We start from the raw sequence: 17,539 nt of genomic DNA, 5'->3' as shown, positions 1-17,539 counted from the left end.
AGGACAGGGCTCCGACCAGCACTGACGTCTTAGCTGAGCCTGGAGGTCTAACCTTGAGTCTGTGGCATCCCCAAGGCAGGCACTGGAGCAATGAAGTCACAAGGGAGCACTGAATCCAGGTGAGGATTTGTAAGGGGACAGAAGCCATAGTAGACATGAAGGAGGAGTTAAAGGCTATCAGGAGGGAGCAAAAAGTGGAGGGGCCCAGGATCTCCAATGTTCAGAAAGATAGAGAGGCCAGGAGGGGATTCATAGGAAGAAATGGTTCTAGGGGTGGGGATGAGGACAGGGTGTAGAATTGTGTACCAGTGTGAAGGACAAAAATGACGTAGGAGCAAGGAAAGGAGAGACAGAGGGACAAAGCCATGGGCAGAGAGAAAGGAGTGACAGTGGTGAGGTCCTGAGGTTCATGCATCCTGCTTGGGCTCACTGCCTACCCTATCCCCCAACCTTCATGCCACCCAGTGCCCAGACTCACCCACGACGGTGAGGTTGACCTGGGCCTGTCTGGTACCCAGCTTGTTCTCCACCAGCAGCGTGTAGCAGCCGCAGTGCTCCTGGCGTGCAGCCAGGATGGTGAGCTTGCTGCCAGTCTCACTGTTCTCCACCTTGATGTTCTCGCACTCCTGGATCTGGTGATGGAGGGTGGAGCAGCTGCTGGAGACTTGGGCCAGGAAAGGAAGAGGGTCTTCCCTGGCTCTTACTCCAAGGGATGCTGCTGGACAAGCTATGGGGGGGCTCCATCTTGTCTGGACTCTGAGCTTCCTCTTAACCTCTCCTCTCCCAACCCCAGAACCAAGCCTCCCTGAGGATGTGCAGACTGGGGGCAGGGAGGCATGGTGGATGATCTATCTCAGCACTCGCTGCTCCTGGAACGTAGCTCAGGAGGGGCCCAGTCTCCTACTACCACTCTGAGATGGGATGATAGAATGTATCTGAGCCAAGACAGCCACAAAACACACCCCAGTGGGCTCTCACTTCTGCTATACTGACCAATGTAGTGGCTAAGAGCTACTTGTGGTTATTTACATTTTAATTAAGTGGAAACAAACCAAATGTCCATCAACTGATGAATGGATAACAAAATGGGGTCTTTATTATAAAAAGAAATAATGTACTAATTCATGCTACAACATCAGTGAGCTTTGAAAACATTATGCTAAGAAAAAAAGTAATATAAAATAAGCTGGTGGCACATGTCTGTAATTGCAACTACTTGAGAGGCTGAGGCAGGAGGATCACAAGTTTGAGGCCAGCCTCAGGAACTTATCAAGACTTGGGTACCATCCCCAGTGTCCCCTCCCCTCAAAAAAGGGCTGGGGGTAGGACTTGGTGGTATAGCACTTGCCTAGCATGTGTGAGGCCCTGGGTTCAATCCCCAGCACCACACACAAAAAAATCCAGACACAAAAGATGATATATTGTCTGGTTCCACTTACATGAGATGTCCAGAATAGGCAAGTGAATGGGTGACAGAACGCAGGGTAGGACTGTCAGAGGATGGAGGAAGGGGAGGAATGACTGCTAATGGGTTTGAAGCTTCTTTTCTGGGGTAAGGATTAGATAATGATGATGCTTACACAACCTTATGGATCTGTCAAAACTGCTGAATTGTATAATTTAAAAGGGTGAATTCTTATACTACATGAATTATATCTCAACAAATATGTTTAACAAGTTATAACTAGTTGAAATAAAAAATTTAGTTCCTCAGTTGTTAGCCACACCTCATGTGCTGAACAGTAGTCACACAGGGAGAGTGACACCCCTGTGTTCAGCACAGATACAGAACATTCTCATCATTGCAGAAGTTCTCTGATGGACAGAGCTGGGACTTGGTCAGGTGTCTCTGAAAAGGGATGTGATTCCACCTTATTTCAGAAAATAGTAGCCCAGAACAGAACTGACGTCTTTGGGATGCCAAAGGCTATTTTCTCAACTTCATCTATGATTCCCACTCTACACTCCTCCCTGGTATTAGCAGCTCATCTCTGGGCCTAGAGCAATTTGAAAGGCATGGAAATGGAGCAACAGAAGACTCAGAATAAACCCACACCTTTTGTAGGGCTCCTGATCCAGGGTCAGGCCCACCATACTAGGATGACTTCTGATCATACACATGAGCACACACTACCCATGTGGCAGTGGTGGAAAGGCTGGGTCCCCCAAGTTTCTTTAAAAGCTGGTTGGAAATTCAAATATTTTTCCATAGGAATCATCTTCCTAAGTCATAGTCTGATTTTTGTGTCAGTCAGCCAAAATTCTATTCAATATATAATTTATCTATCTGAACACTAAGATGCACTTTGATCTTTTTAGTCTCTGGGAAGTTTAAGCTGTTAAACAGAAGGAATCAGCAGGCTGGTATAGGATCATAGAGCGCTCATGGCATCTGAGCAGTCATCTGAGGTCTTGGTTCAAGGTTCCTGACTGAATGGGATTCTAGGCAGATACCATGATCAAATGGGGGTCATGAGTAGTTTGATTATACAAAATGTCTATAAAGTAGGTCTTTTGGTAGACTTGGGAGAAACTTTAAGTAAAATCTTAGGTTTGGTGGGTGGATGGTGGGTAGGTTGGGGAGGTCTCTCTAAATTGATGAAGAGCATTTCTTACTCCTTTTGGTTCAGGGGCTGTGGGTTGTCCTTGGGCCACCCCCTCCTGCTACTGACCTGCTTTCGGAACTTCATCCAGGTACAGGTGATGGGCTGGGTGCCAGTCACTTTGCCAAACAGCTCCACAGACTCTCCTGCACGCACCTTTTGGTCCTCAGGGAACTGGATGATCTGAGGGGGCATAGCTGGAGAGGACAAGCAGAAAGTAGGCAAGACGGAGGAGGCCCCAGGCCTAAGTGATGTCACTCGCTGTCCGTGTTGGTATGCTGGCTCTTCCTTTGCCTTCCAGAACCCTCACGCTAACAGTAAGGACACTGACCCTTATTCTAGAAATCCGAGCTCAGGGACAAGCTAGGTTTATTCATTCCTTTATTCCAATTCCCTTGATGGGACCCACACAATTTATTTGGCATAATTTTCTACTTATTGGTCATGCTGAAATTTGCATCTCACCCCAGTAGTGTGAATCTATATCCTACATCCTATAGGAATGACTGCTAATGGGTTTGGCGCTAATGGGGTGGTAATCATGTGATTGCCAAGGTTCACAGAACTGTGCACTAGAAAGGGTGAAGAATACCGCAGGGAAATTACACCTTAATACAGACAGTGGGGGGAAAGCCATTTTACACATGAGATCATCCCTAGTCACCCTCTACAGATTGTAGTCCCTGTCCTCAGTGCTCCTTACTGGCCATAATTAACTCATTAACTTGGCAGTGCCCTGCCATCTGACCTCTGGACCAGCTAGCTGACAGGCTCAATGCAGTTCACACCCTTTCATGGAAAACAGACAGGGACTCCATGAACAAGGACATACCAGAGCAGGACACAGAAGCAGCACAAAGTGAGTCATCCACATGGGGGCAGAGCAGAGGGTGGAGAGTGGCAGAATTTTGCAGAAGGGATGGGAAAGCTGTGGGGACCATGTGATGCTATATGCACAGGGGAAGCAGGATGTGCAGGGAAGAGGCCCAGGCACCAGCTGGCCAGAGGCCCTGTTCAAGGAGCAGACTCCACCTGATAAATGCAGTTTGAACTGGGGAAGGGTCTCCTGATCACATACCCAGTGGGCCAGTCCTGTAGGGTAAAGGAAAAGCCCCTGCGGCAGATGACTCCCTGGCCCCAGGTGGGCTATGACTAATTACCTGCCTTCGGAGGTGTCTTGGGAGCAGGTTTCTTTTTTACAGTTGCATCACCTGAAATGAGAAAGTTCACAAGTTAGTTTCTGTCCTGTTTTTCCACAAAGCCCCTGAATCCTGGGAGGTGGCTGTCTTGCCCACTGGCTCCTCATCCACGGGGAACCCTCATTTTAATATGTCTCTCCAGAATCTTCTCCTTGTCCTTCTCCTGCGACAACCTCATCATGATCAATTGGACTTGAGTTCTCAGGCACCTCTTAAAGGGTCCCTGGAGCCTCCAATGAGATAAAAACTCAAAAAATGCCCATAGTCCTATTCAGAGATGATAACGCGAAACTGACTATTCTCTTACCCCAACTTTCAGGAAACTGAGAAAGGAAATTATGTCAGATAAAGCAACTAAAATTAGCCCTTGGTGTGGATCCAAGGATCTCAGGCTTCCTATGGGTCACAGACTGTGGACTAGTGGCTTTTATTTTTTTTAATGTTTGTTGAATAGATCAATGAATGAATGGCATTTCCAAATAACTAATTAAGAAAAATGACTCAAAAAGAAAAGTTTTACAGTACAAATCTATCGACTTGGCTAAATAATATGGTACATGTGCTGACATATCCTCAACTATTTTCATGGTTTGTTTTCATATTTCTTTCAGCTCTTTGCTCAGAAGTCCTCTAACCTATTTATTCAAGTGAAATATAAATGTACATGTACACAAAAATCGGCATGTGATGCTTACAGTGGCTTTATATACAGTTTCCCCAAACCAGAAGCTAACCCAGTATTCCTCAGCTGGAGAATGGATGGTTCATGGGGACACTGATACAATGAAATACTTCTTAGCAACAACAAGGAACAAACTATGGGTACATACAACATGGATGAATTACAGCTAAGAGAAGCCAGATTCAAAGGTTTTGTGTTGTATAATTCTATGATATTCTAGAAAGGTCTAAGGACAGAGAACAGATCAACAGCTGTCAGAGGTGGGGTGGGGATGGCTGACTACCAAAGGGCACAGGGAAATGTCTTGAGGTGACAGAATTGTTATCTTGACTGGGGTGATCATCATGTGCTTATATAAGTTTGCCAAGGCAAACTGTGCATTAGAAAGGGTGAAGGATACTGCAGGAAATACACCTTAATACACAAAGTGGGGAAAAGTCACCTCACCCATGAGATCATCCCTAGCCACCCTCTACAGATTGTAGGCCCTGTCCCCAGTACTCCTTGCCAGCCTTACTTTGTGGTACTGTCCTCTCTAGACACTTATCACCATGTGACAGACCATATACTTATTTCCTGTTTGCCATTCCCTCCCACTAAAGTGTAAGCTTTCTGAGGACAGGGATTTTTCTTTGCTTACTACTGTACACCTAGCTTGCTGGCACATAGTAGGCCCTCGATAACTGTTGAATGAACAAGTGAGTTAGTTTTAACAATTATACACCCACATTGCTTCACCTCTGAAGACTACAGAGCAGCAGCACCATATCCTGAGCTGGCTGTGGTGCTGCTGGTGACCACAGGCAGCTTAGCTGTGTGAAAAATCAGCTGTGCGTTTCTACAGAGGTAAGAGGGTTGCACCTGGCTGAATTCCCCAGGAGGGCTCCTCAGAGGAGGCAAACCGACAGAAACACTCTGAGGACAAGGAGCTGATGGCTACAGCTACAGGTCAAGGCCTGCTTCCCCAAGTTCACCCTGGCTCACTGCATTAATTCTCCATCCACCCATCTCCAAAATCAGAGGGTCTTCTATGTGCGACCAGTACATACTCCTGGCATGGTACTGGGGGCAAACCAATCTATGTAAGAAATCAGGGCTTATCCTCAAGGCCCTACATATTAGGATGTGTATACAGCTGGAAGGGTTTTTTTGTTTTTAAAACCTTTTGCCATAAAGGATATTTATAAGATATTTGGCAGCACTTGAATACGGCCAATAAATAAGACAGAGGTATTGTATCAGTGTTAATTTCCTATTTTGATCATCAAACTGTGGCTTTATAAGAGATGGTCCCTATTTGGAGGAAAAATGCATGCTGAAGTAGTTAAGTATATGGGTATTATGGGTGCAACTTTCTTTCAAATTGTTCATAAAACATAAGTATATGCATATACATGTATGTATAGGTATGTGTGTGTGAGGAGAGGTAAAGGGGAAGAGATGGAAACAGAGAGGGAAAGAACGTATGAAAAACCAAACAGTAAAATGTTAATATCTGAGGAATCTGGATGAGAGGTATAAGAATTATTTGTATTCATTTTGTAATTTTTTTCTAAGTCTGAAATTATTTCAAAAGTGTATGGTTTCGAGGTGAGAACTGATGTGTGAGACAATGCAAGAAGGTTCAGAGGAGAAATGATTGGGTTGTGAGAATCTTAACCCAGTCAGTGGAATTAATCCCCTGATAGGGATTAACTGAGTAGTAACTGAAGTGGTAGGTGTGGCTGGAGGAGGTGGGAATTAGGGCGTGGCTTTGGGGTATATATTTGAATCTGGCAAATGGAGTCTCTCTCTGCTTCCTGATCATCATGTGAGATGCTTCCCTCTGCCACACTCTTCCGCCATGTTATTCCTGCCTCACAGAGAGACCTGAGGAATAAAGCCAGCAGATTGTCTCTGGAGCGAGACCTCAGAAACCGTGAGCCCCTAAATAAACCTTTTCTCCTTTACAGTTGTTCTGGTTGGGTCCTTTAATCCCAGTAGTGAAAAAGATGACTAAAATAAAAAGAAAAGCTAAACAGAAATAGTAATTTAAAATGTGCTACTCAGTGTGCTTGTTTACATGCAGGAAAAAGATACAACACTATGGGCTGGGAACCTGGTCAAAAGGCTGAGCATGGGGCATGGGAGGAACCTGAGGACTAGGAGGGGCTGACATGCAGAGGGAAGAGCTCCCAAGTCAGCAGCAGATGGGGTCTCTGAGTTGAGAGCAGGGTGGTGTTTGGTGGAGGTTGTCCTAAGAGCAAGGCTGGTAACAGGGGACAGTGGTGCGAAGATAGTGTGACAACTTAAAGAAAATTAAAAATGTGATTCCTCTGTTACACTACTCACATTTTAAGTGCTCAAGAGTCACACATGGGTAACAGCTCTCACACTGTGCAGATAGAACTTTCCTACCATTACAGAAAGTTGTACTGGACAGTGCTGGTCTCAAAAGCCAAGTTTGAGAATTAGGCCTTTGTCCTGAGTGAACAGGGAGTCCTCACACAAACAGCCCTCAGACTGGGCTAGAGGTCCGCTATAGCCTGTTCTGACTCCTGGGGGACAAGGATATCCTGTTAGGAGGATACTGCCCAATCTCAGAAGGCACTGATCATGGTCCACACAGAAGAGATGATACAAATGAGAGACAGAGGGAGGAAGAAGGATTACTTGGAGGTTTCTTGCTTTGATGGGGGAAATTATATTGAAAGAATATGGTATTTGGGAGTTAAAGATGTCTGGATGGGTCAAGTGAATGTGTGGATGAAAGGATCGATGTGTATGTAGGCTACAAGCCCAGGAGCAGAATCCTAGAGAGAGGTTGGTGGAGACTGGAAGGGAAAGATTTCAGATTCAAACCTGTGATTAACGAGGGAACTGTGAAGCTGGGTTGGTTGTTTGCGGGGAAGAATGAGATGAAAGATGAGAAGGGGCCAGGTTTGATCCCAGGTGGCCCCCTCAGCGAGGAGTGGCCTGGAGAAGGGGCTGTGGAAGGACCTGAGAGTAGGAGGGATGCCACCACAGAAGAGTGGTGGACAGACTGGGAAAGGGCTTCCACAGAGAAGAGGATCAGGGTGACAGAATGGGAAATGCCAACCCAAAGTCTCTCCTGAGGGGAGAGAAGAGGACAGGTGGGAAGACAGAAGGCCAGGACTTATGGGAGAGGGTAGGAGAACCTAAAGATGCTAGAGATGAAGAGCTAGGAAAACCAACTATGAGACTCCATGATTGGCTGGGTCATGGAGTCCCTGTCTGCCTTCACCTAGGGTTGCTGGGAAGGGACAGACTTCAAGGGAAGGAGAGAGGGTGTCTACCAAAGATGATCTGACCTTCTCAGGAGGGAGAGGCCTTCAGTTCAGAGGAGCTGGGTAGGGGATGGGATGGGAAACTACCCTCAAATTCATACCTTGAAGTCCTAACCCCAGTTTCTAAAAAATTGACTATATTTGAAGCCAGGGCCTTAAAAGAGGTGATTATGTTGAAATAGGTCATAAGAGTGGGCCCTAATCCAATCTGATTGGTGTCCTTATAAGAAGGAGAGAAGTGGGGGGCATGGAGGAGTGGGGGTGGCATGGGAAGCGCATGAAGGAGAGAGAAAGAAACTCCAACTGACTGGGGGCACACGCATACACACAGAAGATCATGTGACAATACAGGGAGAAGATGGCCATTTATGGGCCAAGGAGAGAGACCCTGATCTTGGATTTCTGGTCTCCAGAACTGCAAGAAACTAAATTTCTATTGCTTACCCAGCACATGGTGCCTTGCTACGGCAGCCCCAGCACATAATGCAGTCATGGATGAGCTCTGGCAGAGCTGGGGTGGGGAAGAAGGTTGGCAGTCCCTTGTGGTGGACGGTGAGCTAGGAGTTCACAAGGAGATGGGGCAGCAGGAAATCAGACTCCTAAGTTGCACCCTATGCTTGGTGGCTCTGGGTTAATCTACATGGCTAGAAGTAGAGTCCTAACTAATACGGATCTTTTAATGTTACAGTTAAATAGGATTGAAGGCTGTATTTTTGTTCTATAAATTTGGAACTATGCTGTTTGAATTGGCTAGCATTTGAAGCTGGTTTGATTCCTATCAGTAACAACAATTTAAATGTTAACAATGTTCTGTATGCTATACATATTTTATATATGACCATCTGCTGGAATTCATTAATGGTGTTCTGGTATTTGTAGGGAGGCAGAGTCATCAGATTCTAAAACCCAGTTTCTTCAGAGGGAGATCCCCATGTGGTTCTTACCCCAAACACACACAAGTAGGGGCACCTCACCATGCTTTCATTTTACAGAGGAGATAGAGTCTCATAAAGTCAGGTGACTTGCCAAGTTCATAGAAACAGGTGTGGCCCAGCTAGAAATAGGACCACAATCTCCTGCCATCCCTTGCTAGCTGCTTTCTTCCTCCAACTAAGGCTAAGGCTGTGCTCCAACCCAGGTATGAAGACCCTTCTCTGTGCTTCTCTAGAACTGCAGAAGGGCCACAAGCTCTGGAGTTAGACTTGGGTTCAGTTCTGCTTGTCACTCACTAAGCTGTGTGGCTTAAAGCTTGTTATTTAACTTCTTAGAGATTCAGTTTACACATTTAAAAAATGTGAAAAGCATAAATAAAATCTGTTGTAAACAAATACAGTATACAGTGCATGCTCTACTGCCACCCCTCCCACTCTTTCCCAAACAAGCAGATCCCCAGAGGACTTCTCTACTTCTTTTGTAGTTCCTCAACTACTTAGTGGGCCACCTGTGGATCAGTTCAGCTTTGCACCTACATGAGGCCCCTGCTCGGCACCCTGTGCTTCTTCTCTGCAATTTGGATCCTATTGCTGGTTCAGATGCCCAAACTCTTAGTACTCCTTGGGTCACTACCCAGTTTCCTCTCCTCTGGACTCATGCCTATTATCTTATCATTCCTGTTGGCCCTTTTTCTCTTGTCCCCTTCTCCAACACTCCAACCCTTCTGTACACACCACTGTCAGGGAGAAATATCCTAGAAGGAAAATGAAATCCAACCATTTTGCAAATTCCATGTTGGCTACTAGCCACAGGGAGTTGAGTGAGGAGGGCAGATCACTCCCTCTAACTTGCCTCGCAGTCTGCCCCTCTAAGGAGGGGCTCAGGCGCCTCCGTGGGGCAGGAAGCCCCAGGCAACACATTCCTCCTGGCACAGTCTGGCCCCCTCAAACTTTAACGTCCTTGGGTACTTAGTCCTCTTTTCTATTCCCCTCTCCTATCCACATTTTGCCCTGAAGCCAACTCTCTCCTGAGTTCACACCTCTGCATCCAACCACCATCTCCTCGGGAGATGCCAAACATACTGCAAGCCCACATCTCCAAAACCAAATCCAGGACCTTCTCTCTAAACTGCTCCTGTCCTCATCTCTTCTGAGGCTATATCCACTCACAAATGCCCACTGATTTCATCAACTAAATACCTGCTCAGTTTGCTATTTCCCAAATGCCCATCATTGCCATCTAGTCCAAAGTGTATCACCCCCAGCCTTGTCCCAATACAACAGTCACCCTGGGCCAAAGTAATCTCAAATAAAAATCTGAAGTCATTCCACTGACTGAAACCTCTTTAGTGGCTGCCCACTGCCATTCAGGACCAAGCCCACCTGACCTGAGCAGGTCTCTGAGCTGCCCCTGGCTTCCATCTCCAGTCTTCTTTGCCACTGCTCCCTCTTGGGGAGCACCTCCATCATGCCCTACTCAATATCCATGGTTCTCACAATTTAGCCTGTATTGTGATCACCTGGAAAACGTGTTAAAAACAGATTCCAGGCTTCCAGGTGCTGCAGGTGGTCCCTGCACAGTCCTTTAGGTGGCAGTGCTCTATCCTCCACATTGAATGTTGTTTGGTTTCTGCAACACCAGCCTTTACCTTCTCCTCTTTGCACATGCTGGTGCCCCCTCCCTGGGCTGAGTCTTGCACATTCTTCAGGCAGGTCTCAGCATTGCTACTAGCAGGCTGGGTTCATGCCCCTCTGAGGTGCGTCTGTCACAATGTTTATCCAATGTACTACCATTGCCAAAATCAGCTCCCGGTATGCATGTACTACAGCAAGTTCCCTGAGGACAGCAACAGGGTCCCTTCTGTATCCCTGGTGCTTAGCATAGTACCTGGCACATGCTTGATAAGTAGCTATCAAAGGAATGAGTGGGGCTGGGGAGATAGCTCAGTTGGTAGTGCTTGTTTTGCAAGCACAAGGCCCTGGGTTCAATCCCTAGCACCACAAAAAAAAAAAAAAAAAAAGGAACGAGTGGAACCCCAAAGGTCTCTGTTATCTGGGAATTCCCAAGGAATACCCCCATTCTAGTCCTGGGCTCTGATGTTGAAAGATTAAGAGCTCTGGGACTTGAATCCTTGTGCAACTTTCTATGATGAGAAGTCTCTGTTCTGTCACCTTCTAGATCAAAATGGCCAAGTGTTGAGTCTTCCACAGTAGACAAGAGACGGAGGCTGGAAGTGAAATAACCCAATAAAATAATCACACATCAAAGCATGAAGTTTGAAAGCCTGGGGCAGGACTGGGGAAAGCAGTTCCCTAATGTCTGCCATCAGGTCATCTGACTTTTGCTTCTGGCCCAGACCACCCAAGTCTAACATAGTCCCAGTCTCAAGAACTTTTCTTCTGTCTTGGAAGAGAGCGAATCAGTGCCTCATAACCTACAGACCACTCAATCTGAAGACAGAAAAGTGCATTCCTGCCAAGAGTCTAAGAGGAGAATTAGAGAGCTAGCACTAATGGCCTTGGGTACAGGCAGGTCCCTGGATCTCAGCCTCTCTAGGGACATTTCCCTTTTTAAGTAGTTAACTAAAAATAGACATCAAACTCTTCACAATTTCCCAAATCGGTACTCACTTACTGCAAAAAACTCCTGAAAGGGACACAGGCTGGGTTAAGTATGAAGTGAGCACCTACCCCAAGAGGGTAGCTGGAGAGTTTCTGGGTAGAAGACTGAATCCTACTGCCCAGCACCAGGGCAAGTTCAAGGCCCCTTTCCCTTTTGCATGCACTGACTTCCTTCCAGTGTGTCCTTACAGACTTGTGGAGAAATATTGGTTGTTTTCCTAGAACTAAAATCTCTGGGTAAATTTTCCACTCACCTTCCCTCACATTAGGAAGATTCTAGAAGGACACAGCTTCCCTGGTTTCTGAAAACCCCCATTCCCAAGCCCTAAAGACATGGAATGTCAGGACATTTGAGAAGGAGGCAGTTCAAGATGGCTGCGCAGCAGGGCCAGCACTGCCTGTGGTGCCCTCCTGGAGAGGACCTGTCACCAGTTAACTGGATTATGGGAGACACTGGGTGAGCTGGGGAAGAAATTAGAGGTAGTAGCATGATGGGTGGACATCACAGGGTCACATACATGTTCACGTGTCAGGGGCGGGGTGCTGGGCACTACTACATCCATAGATCAGCCACCACTTTGGTTGGAAGAAAGTGGAGTTGCTGCCTGCTTTCAGAAATGTTTATGGAAAAATCTCAGCTTCTCTCCAGGAATCCCATATCTTTCACTGTCAGGCAAGTCTTGATGTCAAAACTCAACCTCTCCAGCATTTCCTTCCAGCCCGTGAAGTCCTTTCAGGACCTAGTACGCCCCCAACCTGCAAAGAATGTTTACAAGAAAGATTTGATCTTGGGGAAACCTTCATAAAACTGGACACCGTTTGATATCCAAAAATGCTTTCAAGTTGACACGACTTTTGGTTTCAGAGAGACACATGGGGGGTGATGGCAAAAATATTTAACAGTATCAGTGGTGCACACCTGTAATCCCAGCAACTCAGGGAGCTGAAGTAGGAGGATTGCTAGTTTGAGGCCAGACTCGGCAACAAAGTAGACCCTGCCATAAAAAAATGTGGGCAGGGGTTGGGCTGGTATGTAGCTCTGTGGTAGAGCACTTGCCTGGCATACATGCATGAAGCCCTGGTATAGCAAAAATAACATAAATAAAATAAAATAAAAGCATCATAATCTGAGACAGTCTATCATGGTGACTGGGATAGTCCAATGTCAGAGATGAGGCTCAAGGCCAGGCATGGAATACAAAGGGATATTCCATCTGTATCATCCCTAAATCACAATGGAGGCAAGAACCCTAAAGCATGGAACTCATGAATTGATAGAAAAATCAAATATTTATTATGAACCCACTTAGAGACCAGCTACTCAAATTGTAAAATGCTCACTGATCTCTTCAAAAGATCACCAGTTTGTACAGATTAATAGGAGGAATCCTTGAATCTGTTTATCAAGCTGGCATCGCCTCACCTGTATTTTCTTTTTCTTTTGGGGTGCTGGGGATCAATCAAACCCACAGTCTCATGCATGCTCAGCACACATTTTACCACTGAGTTATACCCAGCCCCTTCATCTACATTTTCTAAAACTCCAGAGAGTCTTATGCCCCAGAGATTTGTCCCTCACACAGGCAACATGCTTGTCTTCCTTCACACAGAACTAAGAACCTCCCTGGCCACTCAGATTCCCTCTGACTGGAGCACTTTGAACACGGTCCTTACGCTTAGGGCCTCCTAGCCTGCAGGACGTCTGCACTTCTGTGTAACCTCCACTATGCTGAGCGGGCTTCAGACTGTTTCGCACATCAGATGCCAGGAAGGAGGGGACTTAGCTGGCCTCACCTGAACTGTGTCACTTCAAACCTTCCCTTCCAGTGGACTGATGGCACAGCTGGAAAAGCCTGGGGGTCAGACAGGTGAGGAAGCCTGCTATAGAGAGACACAGGGCTTTGACGGAGGCACATATTTAATTAGTGGGAGAAGCAACACCTCTGACTCCTACTTCCTGGCCCAGGGGCTTCCTTCCTAGGACTCATGCCTAAGTATTGTCCTAGAACTGATTATAGTAAATTGCATTTGGTGTTCCTACTTCCCCATACTCAATTCGGTACAGGCAGAGGAGTTTGGGGTGCATCTTTCCTGGACCTATGCATTTCTCCTGGTTCTGTCTCCAAGATAGGAGAGGACCCACTCTAAGCTGGAGGAGTTGATGGTGTTTCAGGAGTGTTGGTATTAAATTCCCATAAAAGAGGAGAAAAAGATATCCACAGAGGATATTACTGGTCAACTAACAAAACTAGAGGTAGACTGTGGGTTGATGAGAGAACAGCATTGTTCAATGTCAATTTCCTGATTTCAACAATTGCACTGTGGTCATATTCTTAGGAGACACAATGAGTTAGAAATCCAGGCATGGGATCTGAAATTTGGTCTAATACTGATCCATTCACCTAAATGAATATGTATGCATATATACACAGAAAATGATTTAAAAAGGAACAAAATGTAAATCACTGTTGAATCTCAAAGCAAGGAGCATTTAAGAGTTTCTTGTACTAACTATTCTTGTAACTTTGAAATTAGATATAAAAAGATCCCACTGAGGGCATGCAGCAAACACGCTACAGGTCTCTAGATCCAGGTATGCATGCCAGCTGCTGCTCTCCCTCTCCCTTGGCTTAATGACAGCCAGACCTCTGCCAGTCCATCTCATCCTGCTGCCCCCTAGCTGGAGGAAGCTCTGCTCAGCCTTGTGCGAACAGCACAGAGTACATCCCCGAGATGACAAAATGCAGGGGGCTGTGACAGGAGCAGAGATCAGGCTCGGCCTCACAGTTCTACTTCTTATCAGTTGGGAGGCCCTGGGGCAGGACAATTTTGTCTCTAAGGCTCGGTTCACTCATTTGCAAAATGGGAACAGGAACTCCTTGTAGCAGAGCAAAACGAGAGAGCTGAAGGGACCCAGCCAGAGCACCTGAGGCAATGGCTGCCGCCCAGGGGCTCGGCTCAGCTGCCCTCACTCTGGCATCTGCAGTTTCGCTCCAAGCTCTGGCCTCCCTCCCCCTTTTATGTTATCATTCCTCCTCAACCAAAGCACACAAATTACATTCCTCTCCTCCTTCATAATAACCTGGCCTGAGGTTCCCTCATTCTAAAACCCTCCCCAACTGCCTCCACCTCCCCCTTGCATCTGTGAGCCGGTGTCCGCCAGGTCAGCTTGTGCTTTGTTCCATTTCCTTTCATTCTCCTGTCAGCTGAGTCGGGAGCAGACTGACTTGGCTCCTTGGTGCTCAGCCATAGTGAGGTTCCCAGGCCACAGTGGGGATAAGCTTTATCCACTCTCACACCCTACTGCTGGTTTACAGGACCAAACTACCTTGCTGGGAACAGGAGGCTGGGCAGAGAGGGATCTGGCCACAACGTTTGACAGGAAAATCACTCGCCCTTCCCTCAGGAAAGATGGATTTCCTCCTTAGATTAGGTACTTCTTGGCCCTTGACAAAAGTACACACATACACCACAGACCACTCATAACATTGGACGTGTCTGGGACTGCGGAAGGTAATGCTAAGGGAACAAGGCACGTGGCAGAGATGGACAGACTGCATGATTCCATTTCTATAGAGAAAAAAATCCTGCTGCTGTATTCGCATGTTTACAAATATATAAATGCATAGAAAAAGGAAACAAAACATTTGTGAGGTAAGTGGATGTGGGGGGAGAAAAAAGAGAACTTTACATTGTACTTGGTATACTCCTATGCTGTTCAAAATGCTTAAATGAGAAGGAGTGCATTTGTAACTTATGTAATTAATAAACAATAAATTATCTCCAAAGGGAGAAAAGAACTAGGGGCACAGACTTAAAAGATATCTCCTTCATTTCCCATCTCTGGGCAGCCACCTTTTTCTGATACTCTGGGAACCAAGATGTGTGTGACCCAGGGTGCAGGTTTCTGAAGGTCAAGAGTACAGATGTGTGCAGGTGGTGAGCAACAGGAACCACCCTGCTAATGCCCTCAACAGTAACAGGCACTGGATGGATGGGCCACTAAGGATGCAATGTGGCCAGGAGGGTACATGGAGACACATTCTTTATGGGTAAGATGTCTGTCACTCCAACATGGAAGCTCTCCACACAGAGTGGAGTTGATCCTGTGATGGAGAGCACTGTCTACAGAGTCAAAGCGCTTTCTGTCAGCTGTGCCCCTCCACACCACAGCGCACCTTGGGAGACCCTCCCATGTCATCAGGGTGTACACCCTACACTTCACAGAGGCAGCAGGAAGACATTCTTCTGCTGCTCTAGACCAACAGTGGGGGGCACCAGCTTCCCTCTGGACAGTTGCTTTCCAGTGTGACCACACACTGGATTGACCTGGAGCATAAACAAATACTGAAGCTCGGCTCCCACCCTGAGGTTCTGATTTAATTAGTCTGGGGAGCAGCCCAGGCAGTGGTGGCGTCCAAGCTCCCCAGGTGAAACTAATATGCAGTCAGGGCCGCCAGCCGCGGCTCCAGAGTTGGATGATGACAGCTTGATTGGGGTTTTCCACAGCCTCCCACTTTCCAGGGCAAAGAGCCCAGCTCTGCGTCTGCTCATTGTCTCCTGCTTGTTTTTCTCCTCCACGATTCCCCTTTGACCCCACCTCACCTCCCTCAGGATTACACCGGACAGGAGGCTGCTGAACCTCTGTCCCTGAGAAGTCAACTACCACATCGTACCCGAGTCAGAGTCCCTCCCGGGTGTTCTTTTCGGGGCAACATCTCATCTGCTCTCATTTCCCCATATTCAACATGGCATGGTCCCCCAAATATTTTACAAAGTACAACTATCAACCCATCCCTATAGATTCTACTTAGATTTGTTTTTCTGCATTTTCAATAACTTACTTAATGTCCACACTTGATCTCTGAGGCTTCTTGATAGCCGTCCCTCCACTATTCTTGGGGATGATTACCCCACTTTGGTTAAAAATTCATGAGAAATAATCTTTTCACTTTGGCTGCCCCACCACACCGAAGTCTGACACCCTGCTCAGGCCTGTGTTCAAGAAACCCAAATGCAACATCAGGAAGGTGAACACATTGCTTTACGGAAGGAAGGAAGGAAGGAAGGAGGAAGGAAGAAGGAAGGAAGGGTGGGTAAAGTGAAAGTTATAAAACGTGGCTATATAATTAAAAGAGAGAAGTGGTTTTCCATGTCATCAGGCTAATTACTTTCCTCTATTTGTCCAGGTAAGAGCTTGTCTTGTCTGCCATTTGTTTTAAAACAGTATGCTGAGGCGGTTCAAGTAAATTGGACCCTGTTGAAACTGGAAGTTTCAAAGGATAGTTCTGCTAACAAAATACTAATAATCACTATAGAAGCAAGGGCTACTCTATGATTTTTGCCTTCCTGGGCTCCTTTCTCCTTAACACATATTTAATTAGATATTATATGTATTGTATTTTAATTATATAAATTATAGTTCACAACTTCTCTGGCATAAAAGATGACTGACATTATGAATGCAAAACATTGTCTTAAAATGGTTCATTTTTTCTTCTAATTTCATAGGACAGCACATTTTTGTGGGCCTGTAGAGCAGTGTGACTTCTCAGCACTGAGCCTAATGGATGGATAGGCCCTGGGGAAGCGAGGTCCAAAAGGAAGAAGGAACTGTCTATGGCCCAGGTAGTGGAGAAGCTCCTTTACCCCTGGATATTTATGCCACCCTGCAATCTGCTCTGAGAGACACCAGGAAGGGTCTTCCAGGAGCAAGGCACAGCGTGTATCATTCTGAGGGCCCACACTAGGCCCTTAAGGAATGTACCGTGAGAGAAGGACCCATTTCCACAACTGGGAAGGAGACAGTTGGTGGATAAGGAAGCTGCTGATGCTCTGGGGGCTTCCAGACAGTTACTCTGAGCTCAAAGGCAGAAGAACTTGGGGCTGATTTGGCTTTGCAGTGGGCGTTTGCCAGAAAGGTTTCCCATGGAGAGAGGCGCCCGAGCACAGGCATGCAAGGAGGCGCTCAGGGGAGGAACAAAGTTCATTGAGGAGCTCAATTTGGCTTGAGTGTAAAATAGGAGTAAGGGACTGAGGGGCAGATCTGGAGAGAGTGGCAGCCAGGACACACGGGACCACGTGTGCACAAGCACAATAGGTATGTATAGGCTGGATCATGCAAAAAGTTCACTTGTAAGGGATTTCACAGGTGCTGAGGACCACTGGGTATTTCAGTACGGGATGATAACAATTTAGGGAGGTTCCCCTGGCA

The 17,539-nt window shown here is 46.5% G+C and overlaps 1 protein-coding gene across 3 annotated transcripts in view; it reads right to left on the bottom strand.

Moving 5' to 3' along the window:
* Mylk (myosin light chain kinase) overlaps positions 1–17,539 on the bottom strand; it is a 241,483-nt gene that overhangs the window by 45,876 nt on the left and 178,068 nt on the right. For all 3 annotated transcript variants that reach the window (XM_047563725.1, XM_047563723.1, XM_047563724.1), the window contains 3 exons: positions 3,764–3,814; positions 2,673–2,800; positions 479–632 (listed from right to left, as the gene is read on the bottom strand). In XM_047563725.1, coding sequence (XP_047419681.1) covers positions 479–632; positions 2,673–2,800; positions 3,764–3,814 — 333 coding nt within the window. The remainder of the gene's footprint in view (positions 1–478; positions 633–2,672; positions 2,801–3,763; positions 3,815–17,539) is intronic.

The sequence above is a fragment of the Sciurus carolinensis genome, chromosome 9, assembly GCF_902686445.1.
Source record: "Sciurus carolinensis chromosome 9, mSciCar1.2, whole genome shotgun sequence".
NCBI classification, from domain to species: domain Eukaryota; kingdom Metazoa; phylum Chordata; class Mammalia; order Rodentia; family Sciuridae; genus Sciurus; species Sciurus carolinensis.
This window is presented reverse-complemented; position numbering and strand designations above follow the sequence as displayed.